The 16,561-nt window shown below is 37.6% G+C and overlaps 1 protein-coding gene across 5 annotated transcripts; it reads left to right on the top strand.

Moving 5' to 3' along the window:
* The first annotated feature begins 433 nt into the window (after nucleotides 1-433).
* LOC113526229 (NXPE family member 3) lies at nucleotides 434-14,603 on the top strand. Of its 5 annotated transcripts, none has more exons than XM_034304862.2 (7): nucleotides 434-1,648; nucleotides 1,882-2,071; nucleotides 3,608-3,712; nucleotides 5,501-6,228; nucleotides 6,453-6,523; nucleotides 13,173-13,370; nucleotides 13,532-14,603. In XM_034304862.2, exons 3-7 carry the CDS (start codon nucleotides 3,620-3,622, stop codon nucleotides 14,083-14,085), a joined length of 1,644 nt encoding a protein of 547 aa, XP_034160753.2. In that variant the 5' UTR covers nucleotides 434-1,648; nucleotides 1,882-2,071; nucleotides 3,608-3,619; the 3' UTR covers nucleotides 14,086-14,603. The 5 variants fall into 5 exon arrangements, with proteins under 5 accessions (XP_034160753.2, XP_053090597.1, XP_026768899.3 ...); XM_053234622.1 differs by having other exon boundaries at nucleotides 435-634; nucleotides 1,553-1,648; nucleotides 1,882-3,712; XM_026913098.3 differs by having other exon boundaries at nucleotides 435-1,648; nucleotides 1,882-1,977.
* Nucleotides 14,604-16,561: the final 1,958 nt, after the last annotated feature.

Genomic DNA, 16,561 nt, shown 5'->3' with positions numbered 1-16,561 from the left:
ATTCGCCATACCTTCTCATGTTTGGTAGGGAAGCCAGATTGCCCATTGACGTACGTTTTGGTGTTTCTGGTACGTCATCTGCATCCTATTCAAAGTATGTGTCCAAAATGAGGCAGGAACTACAAACTGCATATCAGTTAAGTGAAGCTACTTCTGCACGTGTTTTCCTGCTCCCTCAAGACCGAAGCATACAGTCCTCTTTGGAGACTTACTGTACCGCGAAAAGGGTATAGGGTCCAAAAGTGAGAGAGGCTTCGGGTGTTTATGACTGTTCGAGTCCCTTGCACTTTGTGTTTTTGTGGGGTTTTTTTTTTTTTTTTTTGTGTTTGAGACTTTTTCCTCATTTGGCGTACTCAGCCACCATTTTTTTTTCCAGCAGCAAGCTGAGCGCAGCTTCGCACGTGAGAGTTTTGGACACTGAATGTGTTTTTTGTTTCTGCAGCTTGGAAAGCGGGAAAAGGAAGGACTTTGAAAGCGAAGGACTTTGATTTTTTTTTTTTTGCCTGAGAGTAGAACAGTCTGGAGAGTTAGGGAGTTAAACTGCACAACTGCTGCGTCAGTGTCACCATGTGAGAACGGAAGCTGTTTCTGCTGCCTGCATTTTTTTCGCCATTGAGGAAACCATGGCATTTGAGTAAGTGAATGTGCCAGCAACTCATTTTCCTGAGACGAAATGTAAGTGACTCTGTTTCTTGTGTCACACTAAGCTTGGAATACTAAATAACAAGGCTGGGTTATCATTCTGTGAAAGTGCACCAATGGTTTTGGGCTCCAACGGTAATGTATTATTTGGTTCAGTAAAGTGGGACTGAGACTTGAGCGGGTTACTAACTTAATGGAGACTCAGAGTTTAACTTGTACAAATGTTGACTGCTGATCATATTGTTTTCAGGTGTTTAACATGTTTTGGGAACAAGTTGTTTATTTTCATTTAGGTACTTTGCTTACATAATTGGCTAAGTCTATAAGGGTTTTCCTTTATTTAGCGTAACATTCATTTATTAATTAATCTTTTCATTATTTTGGGGAGGGATTGTATTATAAAATTAAGGGGGTTCCTAGTGTTTAAATAAATTCTAATTTGTTTGTTTCTACGTCTGTGTCGCTGTAATTTTGATTGTGAGTGTGATTTACTGTCTTTGAATTTAGGCATTTAAACATTCTATCCCTATAAGGTAAAGCAAGGTAGGGTTACACTTCATTGTCCTTTTTTGAGCTTGTTGGCATGAGTTACAGTACACTTTCACTGTACGGAAAATGATAGCTTGTTGGTCTTTCAAAAAATTGTGTTGCATGGAACAAAGAAAAGCATAGGGATCTTGAACAACATCACATTGATTAAATGTCATAATATTTTATTTTTACATGAATTTTTACATATGGCAGCCATAATCAAAATCTTGATTAAATCATGAGGTGGTATACTGAGTAACTTTACTTCACATGCAGTATAAAATGTACGAATTGGGACCTGCTTGATTAACATTTGGAACGTTGTGCCATACAATCTGTTTTCTGAAGATGATATTCATGATGTGTTTACGTTCAACAGTTCTCCGCTCGTTCTTAGAATTACAGCATTGATGTCAAGTGTGATTGTGTCCTCTGAGGTCTGTGTGTGTACCTGAGCAAAGATCCAGACAATCTGGTGAATGAATATTTGTTATGTTTATCTAACTCATCCTTTCACACTGTTTATTATTTTTATCTTGTACCCACCTTTACTGTACCTTGTAAAGCCTTTAAAATATCTACATGTTTATATGGGACATTCTGTTCTGCAAGATTTCCATATGCCTGTAGCAGTAGAAGTTTGGGCAAACTCAAGTATTTGCATTTTTAAAGTATCAAAAATCAGATTTTGTCAATGTTTTGTCTCAGGACACAGAGAACTGCCAGAAGGAGATATCAGAGGCAGTCACTGGAATGTTCTTACTGAAACACTGAAGGCACAACCACTCAAATCCAAGCTATTTTGTGAGTGAAGCCATTGAAGACATGCTTTTAAAACACTGAGGCACTTTTTTGGAAAGACTCTTTTGTTCTCACATGTGTTCAAGTGAGTCATGTGGTGAGTAAAAGTTCATCAGATTCAAAACTGCAAGCCAAAAATACTCAAACAGGTCTGAAGGAGTCACATGTGACAGACTCTTGAAACATAAGATTAAACAGGTGAAATCAGACGTGACTCCTGCTGGGTTGGAATGAAAACCTGTACACACACCGGCCCATTGTGGATAATACACACACACACACACACACACACACAAACACAGCTCTGATGCAGCATAGTATAATGTAGTATAATTGATTCAAACTGGAACAAAAAAAAGGGCATGCCGCACCTACGAGAAACGTCACCCAGCTCTCCTTCTCAGGAAGAAAGGCAATTACGCTGTCTTGGATTCCTGCCACTGAAAGAAGTGGCTTCATCAGTATTACTCCTGACCGCTCGACAGAAGGGCAAACGCTTTTATGTTGCCCCACTCGGGAGCCAATCACTTTCATTGTTTTAACTTTCTTTCCATTTTAAAAGTTAAAAAGTACCTCTTCCTTTTCATAGTTGAGAACCATGTGGCACTTTTTTCCTTGCCTAAATAACACAAACTCAGTCAAGAATTTTCAGCAGCATAGGATATTGACACATCCCTTTCCGAGTATGTAAGATCATAAAATGTCTTAAATATGTTGCTTTTAACTATTTTTAAAGCTTACTTTAAAAATAGCTTACTATTTAAGGCTTAAAGATTTAATGATTTAAAAGTCATTGTTTGACAAGCAGTAATATCTTCTAGATTTAAACTTTTTTGGTTCCATGTTTTATATTTTCTTTGTTTCTACGTTTCTATTATTTTCTACATTCATAGGTACCTAGTGCCGAGTCTTGTAATTTTTCATGCCATTTTTTCCCCAATTGTTTTTGGAAGAGTAGATGAGAAGAAAATGCGAAAGTGCAAAATTAGTGAAAATTTGTTTGAGGATGAAAAATACAGGGATGAGTTGGCACCAACAAGCAACTGTTTTGAAGTTAGATGTAAAATGTTTTGAAAGACATTGCAATTAGACACAATGGGGATTAAGGCACTCTATTCTCAGTTAAAATCTGAGAAGCACCAGTAGACAGTTAAGCAGTAGAACACCCAAAAAAAAACCTACATAGACACAGGGTGAACACTCAGACTCTGCACAGACAGTAACCTGAGCTCAGATCAAACCGGGGACGCTGGAGCTGTGAGGCTGCAACTCTACCTGCTGTGCCACTGTGTATTCATAGATGTATAATTTGTTTATTAATGTACTTTATCATAGATATTTTGTTTCATATACTGAACTTTTATATGCAAAGCACTTTGAGATTTTGGAGTCAAAATGAACAGATGATTGATACATTAAGAAGAAGAAGATATTTATGTACTTATGGGGCAAACAAATGGAAATAGAATGAGTACTGATTTTCCCTGCCAAATTCCTAATCAAATTATGCCTATAACTGTAACTACGTCTGCAATATTCCTGTGTGTTTCATGTCATTTTCTCACTGTCAGGTTGTTCAAATTGTCCTTATCGAGATTTGCTGATGGCTAACTGGCACTGTATGTTGTGATAGTGGCACCAAGTCATGGACGGACACATACCCAGATTGACACTTATCTTTATTCTGTTGGCACTATCAGGATTTATACTGCTCATTAGCAACATCACATCTCTGGAGGTGAGTACAACTCATTCAGAGCCAAAGATGTCCACACTCGCAGCTGATGTACTTTGTTCCAAATGTGTTTAATAGCAATATACCTTTAAGTTATTTGCTCTAATAGGATGTTTCCAATGAGGGATTGTGGATATAAATCCATCACTTTATCATTTCTCATAGTAGCCTGAACATTTTTATTCTTATAAACTATGGGGTAATATTCAGAGTTGAGTTAAGTGCACACAGTGAGGATTTAAAACAGAAATTCCATACACTGGTTTTCAGACTTCAGACATAACTACAGACGTAAGCTGTATTCAGAATTTGTGCAAAAGCTATGCACACAGAGTTTGCCTAAACATGGAGTTTGCCTAAAACAGAGATGTGTCTCGATTTAGCATGATTCTGACCTTGGATTTGAGCCCATTCTTTTGAGTGATATCAGCTTGAGCAAAGAGCAGGATTAATTCCAGCAGTACATATTTATGGATTAACATTATCATCTCTTTAAGGTCCAAAAAAGTTGTTGTTTCTTTCTCACAAGGAGTACATCAGAGGAGACAGCATCTTAATCGAGACATTGCTTATCAAATTTTTTTAATGAACATTTTTATGAACAACAGTTATTTAAGTGAGCTATAATTAAAGCAGATGAATGCTTGGTCAGCATATCATTCAAACCATTGGCATATTTTCAAATTAACCAAAACATGAGTATTATTTATTAATTTGACATCTCGAAATAGTGACTTAAAAGTCTTATAAAATCCTGCCCAAACATTACAATTTTATGATCTTGCTTTAGTATCTTAAGTTGTGTGCACACTTAACTGTCTGCGCATGATATAAAAATAAAATGCAAAATAATAGGATGAATTTAATCAAGTGCTTGTTTATAAGCTTCCATATAATGTGGGTGGAAGCCATGTTTTTAAATTGAACCAAATAATGCAGTCATTTATGTGATAATTAGTTAGTGTCCTGTTACATGTTTATTTCAATGCTTGCCATCTTATCACTCATATAGTATATCATTGCATTAGTTGTTTTTCTTTTTAATTTTTAAATTGTTGCTTGCTTTTATGTTTGTTTTTATGTTAAGTTTACACTGTATTACATTTGACAGCAAAGAAAAATTTTTTTTCCTTCTTCAGTCTGCCTTTTCTATGCTGATTTTTACAGGCTTAAAAACAAGTGCTAGTGTTTAAAGCGATGATGTAGACACTATTGATAAAACTTGGTCTAAGATGCTTCTACTTAAAAAAATCTTACACCCTTGCAGATGGGAACTACATGCAGATAATTTCCATAATTTGAATGTAGAGCCCACATCCAAAGCCCATCTCTGAATATGGGTAATTTTCTCTGCCTAAATGTTGATGCCTTTTGGACTTAAGTTGCTGACTCTGAATATGTCCCTATATCAGGAGAGCAATGCAGAATTCCTGTACCGTGCCAGGACAGTATTTGCTTTTGTTCTTCCCTACATTGTACCTTCATATTATATATCAAGATGCACATTCAGGATATCACTCCATTAGGTCAGAACAGCTTTAGTTTAATTGCATTGCACTGTGTGCCCACTTATGCAAGTGGTTGTAAAATAACTTTTTAAACTAGACACATCACCAAAATATATTGAGGATTAATGATAAAGTCTGCTGCTAGTTATTACTGCTGGTGTGTCTTCAAGACTTTTCCAGAGTTGTGTCTTCTACTTTGACTGTGTATTGAATTCAAATTTACTCTTTTCACTGCTTGCAGGATTTAAATGATCAACTAACATCCACCTTCTACAAAATACAGAGCAGCATCCACTCATCCTTTAAGCCTCCTGAAATCTTGTGGCCGCTGGAGGTAAACCACACTTACTGTGCACACTTTGGCCAGGAGCCCACGGCAGAAGAGGCCAACGAAGAGAGATATCTGCTCAATTCCATTGCATGGCCAGGTCCCCTGGTGCAAGGCCTGCCTGTGGAGTTCAGCAGCGACCCTGCCAAGAGCTACTTTGTGATTCAGGGCCCAGCAGAGCAATACATAGGTGGTCAGCTTGTGGTTCATGTTCACGTGCAAAACTTCTTGGGCCTACCTAAGAAGCATGGTGGAGATTTCCTGATAGCCCGGCTGCATTCACCCGAGCTGGGTGCCGGTGTTGCAGGGAAGGTGCACGACCATCATAATGGCAACTATACAGTGTTGTTCCCACTGCTGTGGACTGGTGAAGCATGGGTTGAAATCACCATGGTGCACCCAAGTGAGGCAGTGGTGGTACTTAAGAGATTGCAGGAGGAGCAACCCGACAGAGGGTTTTTTAAGAGTCTGTTCCGCTCTGGCGCCATCTCAGAGACCACCGTGTGCAACCTGTGTCTGCCACTCAATAAGAAACCACTCTGCAACTACACTGACCCTTTAACTGGAGAGCCCTGGTACTGCTACAAGCCTGAAATGCTAGGCTGTGACACACGAGTTACACATTGTAAAGGGGGCATAAAGCCAAACCTCATAACAAAATATGAAGAACAGTTCTTCCAGAGGTGAGACAGCATTTCTGTATTTTTGTAGATAAATTAGTCTTATAGTCTTTCTAAGAGAAAAGGAAAATGAATGAGAAAAAAATGAGATAAAAATGAAATAGTATTGCTCTAAAAAAGTACTAAAATCATACCATCAAGTGCAACATTTTCAAATTAGTGACTAATGAAAGCGTTTTGTCTTCTTCATATAAGAATAACACAAATTTTCTGCAAATTTGTTTCAGTGGTGTAAATCTCAAAGTTCCTATACATGCAACAGGGATGGGCAGTGTGACTGTATTACCTGCAGAAGAAGGTAAATTTTGTATTTCATTTCATATTCAGTTCCACAGTGCTAACAGCTGTCTGAAATAACAGTAAACACAAACATGAAAACCTGAGCACTTACTTATAACAAAATAAAAGGAAACTAAAAGTATTGCTGATTTCATATATGAAAACAATTACTGTCGAAATTGCTGGCATACATAGCAGTGATTGAATAATAAATAGTCAAGAGGATATTTATTGTTTGACATAAAACTCACAGATGTTATTTGTGGTCATGTACTTTACTGCATAATTGCAATTTTAATGTGGCCAAGTAGAGGAGAGTTCCAGCAGCGCTATGCATTTAATAGGTCAGGTAACTTCTAATGCTCATATTGTTTATCTAACGGTGGGTCACGATTTGCCTGTATTCTCTCTCTCTGTCTCTCCTGCTGCCTCCCTGCATATTTGCCTGTCTCCTTGGTGCCATTCTATTTTGCAGTAAATGTATCATTGTTATGTTTGGGTTATAAGAGGGCAAGAGTGAATGAAATGAATGTTTTACATAATTGGAAAGGTCTTTTGAAGACTGTCCCAATTATTCTGAATCCTGCTGTCCCAAATAGCCAAGCTATGTGTATTATCTTTGCTTATCTTATTTATTATGTTTCCTAATGCTTATTTTATTACAGTATTATATTGTATGCACAGTCCCCTCCAAAAGTATTGTAACGGCAAGGCCAGGTCTTTTGTTTTTGCTATACACTGAAGACATTTGGATTTGAGATCAAAAGATGAATATGAGACTACAGATTAGAATTTCAGTTTTCATTTCCTGATGTTTACATCTAGATGTGTTAAACAACTTGGACAACCATTGGTGGCAGACCACCCAATTTTTAAGTGAGCAAAAGTAAAGGAACAGATAGTCTTAAAGTAAATAAAGTATTTGCTTGCATATCCCTTGCTTGCAATTACTGCATCAACTCAGCGACCCACTGACATCACCAAATTGTTACATTCTTCTTTTGTGATGCTCTTCCTTGTACCGCAGCTTTTTTCAGTTGTTGTTTGTTTTGGGGGATTTCAATGGAGTAAGGTCTGGTGATTGACTTGGCCAATCTAAAACTTTCTACTTTTTTCCCCTGATGAAGTCCTTTGTTGTGTTGACTGTGTTTTGGGTCATTGCCTTGCTGCATGATGAAGTTCCTCCCAATTAGATTGGATACATTACTCTGTAAATTGGCAAACAGAATGTTTATGTAGACTTCATTCTGCTGCTACCATCATGAGTTACATCAACAATAAAGACTACTGAGCCCGTTCCAGAAGCCGCCGTACAAGTCCAAACCACTACCTCCACCGTGCTTGACTGATGAGCTTGTATGTTTTGGATCATGAACAGATCCTTTCTCCACACTTTGGCCTTTCCATCACTTTGAAATTTCAGTCTGACCTTCTGATTTCTTTCTTCTTACTTCTGATGAGTGGTTACTTGCATCTTGTGGTATGACCTCTATATTTCTGCTCTAAAATTCTTCTTTGAAAGGTGAATTGTGATACCTTCACACCTGTCCTGTGGAGGTTGTTGATGATGTCAGTGACTGTTGTTTTTGGGTTTTTCTTCACAACACCCACAATGTTTCTTTCATGAACTGCTGTTGTTTTCCTTGACCTGTTTAATGTCTTGTTGTTAGTACACCAGTGGTTTCTTTCTTTTTCAGGGCATTCCAAATTGTTGTATTGGCTATGCAAAAAGTGTGGGCAATGGCTCTGATCGATTTTTTTTCTCAGCTTCAGAATGCCTTTCTCCCATATACAGCTCTCTGGTCTTCATGTTGGTTTATCCTTTTTAACAACAAATGCAGTTTTCACAGGTGAAACCCAGGGCTCAAACCAAGAGTAGACATTCAGAGCTATTAATTGTTTAAACATTCAATCTAACAGGGCACACCTGAGCAACAAGAAACACCTGTCAGTCACATGTTCTAATATTTTTGATCACTTGAAAATTGGGTAGGTTCAAACAAAAGGTGCCATGTTCTAAATTGTTTACCAAATCTAGATGTAAGCATCAGTAAATGAAAGCTGGAATACTGATCTATTGTCTCATACTCATCTTTTGATCTCAAACCCTAATTTCTTTGGTGTACTGAAAAAACAAAAGAATTGGTATTGCTTTCAGAATACTTTTGGAGGAACCTCCAGTTATGGAGTGGTACTGAGAAGACGCGAGTTAACGACCCTCCTATAAATTTGAATATAAATCCTTCAAGCTCCCTTAAAACTTTGATAGATCAGAAGAACTCAAGAAAAAGTGAATAACGAGGCTCAAGAGATGTCACAGGATTCTGACTACGCAGACGAACTAAAAGAGATAGAGGAAGATGACGACAGCGAATCTATTAAAGTAACTGAGTTGAACCCCAGCAATGCAGATGTGTTACAAGCCATTAAAGAAATGAACAAACGAGTTACGAGTAAAATTGACGGTGTTATGTCAGCGATCAAAGAGGTAAAGGAATGCGTGAAGGAGGCCGAGGAACGCATTTCTGGAGCAGAAGATGAAATCATTCAACTCAGTGCTCATGCACATTCCCTTGAATCACAAGTTAAAAAACTGACAGAAAAGGTTGACGACATGGAAAACAGAAACAGACGGAACAACCTGAGGCTGGTGGGTTTACTGGAAAAAGAAGAAGGAAACGACACGTGTGCGTTTTTAGAGGCCTGGATTCCAAAAATATTGGAAATGGACTTGAGCACATCGTTAGTTATAGAGCGCGCACATAGAGTGGGCCCATAATGAAATAAGGATGTTCGGAACACAAGACGGGATGCCAATACACCACCAAGAACACAAATAATGAAGTTCCTAAACGTCAAACAAAAAGAACAGGTGCCAGGTCCAAGGGGGTGATTTCATACAAGGAACACACTCTTTGCTTTTATCCAGATGTTTCGGCTGAAGTTCACAGGAAACAAAGAGCTTATGATGGAGTGAGACATAAGCTCCGAGAGAGAGGTATCGGTAAACACAGGATCATATATCCCGCTCGTCTACTTCTAACTCACCAGGAGAAATCAAAGGTGTTTGACACACCGGCAGTGGTCGAAAGCTTCATTGAAGAATTAGACACAGAATAAAGGTAGGCTCAATCCAGTTGGACTATTAAAATCCTGAATGTAGGTTTAAAATAACTCAGATCATACACCATAAACGTTATCCTCTTTTTGTTGTGGAGACTCGATAGTGAATCGAGACCAATTTGTAAAATAATAATTAAGTATATTCAGTTATTATTGTTCTCTGGAAATGTGAAAATGTGTATTTATAGTTTAATATAATATGTGAGAGTAGTGTTACAAACATGGTTGTGATGATAAATATAGACAGAAGTACCTGATATTTCCTCACGGGTGTGTAGACCAATCAGCGCCATATACGGAGTGTAAGGGGTGGGGGGTCAAATGCAGTAGTATGAAAAGATAAATTTAATTAACATATATGGTCCAAATGATGACAATCCTACATTTTTTTAATAATTTGTTTTTGCTAATTGCTAATTTGCCTGACTATCTTATCGCAGGGGATATGAATTGTGTGTTAGATCCTACTAAAGATCGTTCAGCAGGGATTGATAAAACACATACTAAAGCCAGGAAGGTGATAGTGAATTTATGAAAGCTCTTAATTTATTAGATGTTTGGAGGGATCTTAATCCTGCAGCGATATCATATTCCTGTTATTCTGGTGTGCATCAAACATACTCACGTATTGATTATTACCTAATTTCTGCACAATTGCTTAACAATACAACTTATTGTAGTTATCACAGTATAGTCATCTCTGATCATGCAGCAGTTTCTTTATCATACAAAACTACAAAATTCATAAAAAAATCCCCCTAAATGGCATTTTCAGATAGGATGGCTTAGTGACCCAGAGTTTGTAGAATATGTGGGCAAACAAGTTGATTTGTATTTTGAAATTAATAAGTCTGAAACATCTGCTTGTATTAGATAGGAAGCATTCAAAGCTTTTATTCGAGGACATATAACTGGGTTTTGCAGTTCAAAAGCTAGGAAGTCTAGACAAGAAATGAAACAATTAGAAGATCAAATCAAAAAATTAGAAAATAATATTTTTCAGAAAAGAGAAATTATTATTACTCAGGTCTCGATATAATGAATTGTCAGCAAGTAGAGCAGCTTCAAAAGTTTTAAGGTTGAAACAAAATTTTTATGAATATGGAGATAAAACAGGATGGTTACTTGCTTGGCAAATTCGACAACAACAAACGGAGCGTACTATCACAATAATTGAGAGCTCAACTGGAAATATAGTTGACCCAGTAGAGATCAATGAAGCATTTAGAACTTATTATGAAAAACTCTATAGCTCAGAATGCTCACTAAATGTAGATATCCAGATGCAATTTTTAGATAGTCTAAATATACCTCAGATTTCAGTTGAAGAAAAGAACAAACATTACAAGAAATTGGAGAAGCTATTGACTCTATGAAATCAGGAAAAGCTGCGGGCCCAGATGGGCTTCCTATAGAAATCTATAAAACATTGCTAACTCCTTTTATGGAAATGACAGTAGAGGCGTATCATCAAGATCTTTTGCCTGCATCAATGAGAGGAGCTTTAATTACATTATTACCAAAACCAGGAAAAACAAACACAAAGTGTGAAAATATGTGGTCAATTAGCTTGTTAAATTCAGACACAAAAATATTAAGTAAAGTTATGGCTAAGAGGTTAGAAGGTACACTATCAAATTTAATAGGAGAGGATCAAAATGGTTTTATACAACGTAGGCAAGGATTTCCCAATGTCGAAGAGTCCTAAATATTCTTTATGAACAGAGGGGTGAACGAGATACTGCTCTACTATCATTGGACGCCGAAAAGGCCTTCGATTGGGTTGAATGGTCGTATTTGTTTGATTTATTGGTCAGATTTAGTTCTACAGCAGAAGTGTTGACAAATAATATTCTTTCAAAACCATTTATAAAGAGGGTATAGACAAGGTTCTCCCCTTTCTCCTCTTCTTTTTGCCATCTCCATCGAGCCATTTGCAATAGCAGTAAAAAAAAATATGTGGAATTAACAGGCATTAAGATTGGACAGATAGAACATAAAATTGCGTTAATCGCTGATGATGTAATTCTTTTCCTAAAGCATCTTGATACATCAATACCTGCTTTATTAGATCTTATCAGTACATTTGGAAAAATTTCTGGATACAAAATTAACAATTCTAAAAGTTCTATTCTATATCGAATAGATAGAAAAGATCCTTGATGTTAACATACCACTGTCACCTTTAATCTTTTTATTTCATTTATATCTTAAGGAAATCAAGTTAAAAAAGAAGGAATATATATTTATAAATATATGTATTCTTCAAGCGAAACGGCGTATTTCTTTAAATTGGAAAAGTATATATGACTATAGGACGTTGGCTGAAAGAAATGGTAACAAATATGTTAATGGAAAAGATAACATATATTAAGAGATAAATACATAATTTTTGATGGAGTTTGGGGACCTTTCAAATTGGAAGTTGGAAATGTGTTGATAGAAGACTAAAAACAGAGGTGATATTGTATATTAAGGTAAAATACTGAGAAGCCTTTTTTTTTTCTTTTTTTTTGTGTGTGTGTTTTCTCTGTTACATGGAAATTTATATGTACATGTGTAGTTAAAATGCAATAAAAAGAAATTAAAAAATAATACTTTCGAAGGGGACTGTGTATATGCATTACTGTATAGCTATGTTTATATATTAGTCATGACAATTTTATAACTGCATAGGAACATAAGTTTTATCAGGCCAGGAAACAAGTGTTGCTTAGTTATACTGCCCCTACTAACCTGATGTCCCATTATTCACCCTATGTTTCAAACACAGGGAGGATTTATGTGTGTTTTTCGACCTTCAGTGAGTGAGCTTCGCCAAGTCAGATATCTGTGACAAGAGCAACACAGATGAAAACCAGCAAGATGTTAGTGAGGACAGGTTCGGAGAATCTTGCATAAATACAGAGGACAGATTGGGAGAATCTTGCATAAATTCAGTGCCCACAGTGAAAGCAGCAGCAAATTGACATATGCTTCCATCCAACTTTAACCCTTGGAAGACTCAGTACTCAGGTAGAATGAATGATGTGCAAATAATGAAAAAAAATCAAACAAACAAACAAAAAAAAACTTCTTAGCTGAATCCAAAAGAAGACTGCCATATTTGTGTGTGTGTGTATGTGTGTATGTGTGTCTATGCTTTTACAGTATATCATCTATTGAAACATTGGTGGCAAAATCCAAATGAAAATGTAATATGTAAAATGATGACAACAATTGAATATAAATGTCCCAATCATGTGTGCAATTTTTAGCCTAAAATGAAAATTCACAGTCAAAAATAACATGTACATTTTCCATTTGGTATAATGGTATTTGCATTTCATGATGAGCTTTATTGAGATAAAAATGCTAGAAAATTCCCCAAACTGCATGTATATTTGCTAAATGCATATTTTGCTTTTTATTGTTTCACTTTTTATTGTAAATCTTGAATTAGAATTTTTATTTTGAGATGAAATTGGATATAGAATATGCTGTCATTAAATACATATAATATTTATTACTTTTTTTATAACATGTATTTTTTTTCCCCCTGAAAGGACAAACCCAAGTGAAAAATAATTACACTGCTGCTGGATATTACTATAACAATTCCTGGAGACCTTTGAACGCCATGGATATGCACGAGTTTAATGACTCATCAGTCATAACACATTGTCTTAGAGGGAAGCTTCTATACATGTTTGGAGATTCAACTATACGGCAGTGGTTTGAGTACCTCACTGCTTTTGTTCCTAGTAAGAGAAAGTTATTAGACTATTAATGATAAAAAGTTATTAGACTATTAGTGATCTCTTTTTGAGCAACCTTGCCTATTCATTTTGAGCACACTCACTCATTTTTCATGTTTTATCAGTTTTTCTCCCATGATTTTCTCTCCACTTTCTGCCCTCCACAGACCTGAAAAAGATAAATCTCTACAGTCGTACGATATCAGGGCAATTCGTGGCTGTGGACAGCAAGAACAACATTATGGTCAGCTACCGCTGCCATGGGCCACCCATCCATTTTCCTACAGTGTTCTCTTCTGAGCTGCGCTATGTATCAAATGAGCTGGACAGGATTGAGGGTGGGCCAAACACTGTGGTTCTTGTGAGTGTGGGGTCACACTTTAACACCTTCCCTGTTGAGGTATATATACGGCGCCTCTGGCACATCCGCAGGGCCGTGGTGAGGCTACTGAACCGTGAGCCAGCTACTTTAGTGGTGGTCCGCACTGTCAACATGAGGAAACTGAACTTACAGATCAGCCTGTCAAACAGTGACTGGTTCTCTCTGCAGCAGGATGCTGTACTGCGTGCTATGTTCCAAGGACTTAACATACAAATGCTGGATGCCTGGGAGATGACGCTGGCCCACCACTTACCCCATGACCTACATCCACCCCTCCCCATCATCAAAAATATGATCGATCTGATCCTCTCCCGTATCTGCCGGGTTGGAAAAACATAGAAGTGTTTAAAAAGCTTGTGCAACAGACGCTTCATTGTATATAATTTCCACAGCAATATATGAACATTTCATCCACTTTTGAAGGTATATTGGAGATTAAGCACAGTTAACATTATACAGTTTAATGACATGTTTGGTAATTTGGGGCACATGTTTTCATTGGATAAGGTTTTTACTTACCATTCACAATTACATGTTTAAAACATTATTTATTTGTAGCATACTTAATAATGGCATCAATGGCATCAATGGCATCAATATGGGCAGTGGTAGCTGAACAGTTAAGGCTCTGGGTTACTGATCAGAAGGTCGGGGGTTCAAGCCCCAGCACTGTCAAGGTGCTGCTGTTGGGCACTTGAGCAAGGCCCTTAACCACATCTGCTCCAGGGGAGCCATATCATGGCTGACCCTGCGCTCTGACCCCAGCTTCCAAGCAAACTGGGATATGCGAAAAACTGTATTTCACTGGCTCTGTACTCGTACTCTGCACAATGACAATAAAGTTGAATCTAATCTAATCTAATCTAATAAATCACTATAAGTCTATAACAGTATGGTGTGCCGTTTGTGCATACCTGACTGTCTGATTATGAAACTGACTTTCCCACAGTAAAAGAGACACGATGCCACCATCTCAGCCGAATCAAACCACTGTGATGGTGGCTGAATCTTGCTATCTGGTTTAGTTTTCAGGTTGATCAATCCCGGATTTACGGTAGAGTAAAGAGTGATTCATACTTACTGCATTTTTTTGATTGTAATAGTGATTGTTGGCATTCTGAATTTTCACAATTTTTGTAAACTTTATAATTAATAAGTTATTATGCTAATCAGGCAGACACCGTCGCCTACTAAACAAAATGATCAGAAGTCTCGCATCTTCTTTTTTCTCTTAGTAAACGAATCACCTTCAGCATAGCACACCCTGGAAGTCAAGATAGACCTGTGTTAACCCAGTGAGTTTCTCTGATTAGACACACAGTCTAGTATAGACATAAGTTGACATTATGGTTAGCATCATTTTAAAGGCACACTCTCTTAAAGGCACATCTGGAGTTTGAGACTTTGCATAGAGGAATGGGAGAAAATGACAAAATAAAAATCTGCAAAGATCATAGAGACATATTTGAGACATCTCAAAGCTGTATTGCTGCAAAACGACAATGCACCAAGTAACGAATTTAGGCGGAGGATGTGGTCAAGCATCAGCTGCAGACAGACAGGAGGCAGGTTGAACTGCCATATTTTAATAAAACCATTTCTAACCCATTTCTGTACAAACATAAATGAATGCATATTTCTTATCACGCCGCCGCTCCATATAGCCCACAGACAACATGTTGTGCACAGGGCAGCATATCTCTGCTATGTGGTCCTAATTTGCCCAATTCTGTTTGTAGCTTTCCAGGGCAGCAGTCTCTAAAATGCTAGTGACATATGTAACTGCAGTTCTGTGAACCCTGGATAACTGCCAGGGGCAGTGAGAATCACCTGCATACCTTCATGCTAGAATGCCAAGATCTTCCTAAAGAAGCATGTCACATTTGGGTCTTCCAGTCTATCCAGGCCATGGTGATTATGTCCACCACCCTGTTGGCCAGCCTCTGCTTAGATAAAGGAGCCCTTGTGTCTTTCCTCTGTGACATTTGAACAGCTGCTTTGAGAATTGGATAGCCTCCATCCCTTCTAAATAGTACAGTACAGTGGGTACTGAGCACAACAAGAAATGTTGTCATGGAATGGTACAAGAACAATCCACTGATTCACAAAATAATTGTATGATCTTGGAAATCCTGGCCAGTAAGTCATGCATGGAGGTCTTACGACCAGGGCATTGCAGATTTTACAGAACAACTTCAACTTTTAAGGTCACACAAGACCCATGTACGTGGTTTCCTGAACTGCCTGGAGAGACTTTATTTTAAAATAATTCTGAGGACATCTAAATAATTTATTTTATTTTATTTCTGTAGAGAGTCACTTCAAAAGGAGCAGAAAAAAAATTCTATTTTATATTTGATGCTGCAACACAGCAAAAAGAAATGATCACTGTGGAAAGATGCACTTAACCTTGTGCCACCTCCATGGTTGATATAGCTGACAGTCATTAAGGTATCTGAATGCACCAACATATGGTGATATCTCAGAACCAGTAAGAAGAACATGGCCAGAGGCACCATAATTCATTCAGGCTGGTTAATACGTACTGAGCTTAAGGGGCCCTCTATGCCCCTATGGTAACATAATGCTTCCCACCCTGTAAGGGAAGCTCTGAGTCACATCTCTTAAAAAAAACAAACCTTGCATCTCCAGCAAGCTAGTCTTCTGGTGTGCTCTTGTTGAGGCATGGGCATGTTTCCATTTGTGGTGTTTTTGGTCCAGCTGTAGCCTGATGATCCACTTACCTGCTGGCAACAGTCCTAACATACTCAACAGAAATCAGTTCCACACACGGCAGCCTGACTGATGAGGAAAT

This window comes from Pangasianodon hypophthalmus, chromosome 5 (assembly GCF_027358585.1).
Source record: "Pangasianodon hypophthalmus isolate fPanHyp1 chromosome 5, fPanHyp1.pri, whole genome shotgun sequence".
NCBI classification, from domain to species: Eukaryota; Metazoa; Chordata; class Actinopteri; order Siluriformes; family Pangasiidae; genus Pangasianodon; species Pangasianodon hypophthalmus.
The sequence above is the reverse complement of the archived record's forward strand: the minus strand, read 5'-3'. Positions and strand labels throughout refer to the sequence as shown.

Bases quoted from the DNA above. Each gene is read 5' to 3' on its own strand.
- LOC113526229 (XM_034304862.2), top strand. From the start codon at position 3,620: ATGGACGGACACATACCCAGATTGACACTTATCTTTATTCTGTTGGCA. The intron at 6,229-6,452 runs GTGAGACAGCAT...AATTTGTTTCAG, and splicing joins GAAGAACAGTTCTTCCAGAG to TGGTGTAAATCTCAAAGTTC. The intron at 6,524-13,172 runs GTAAATTTTGTA...TCCCCCTGAAAG, and splicing joins TGTATTACCTGCAGAAGAAG to GACAAACCCAAGTGAAAAAT.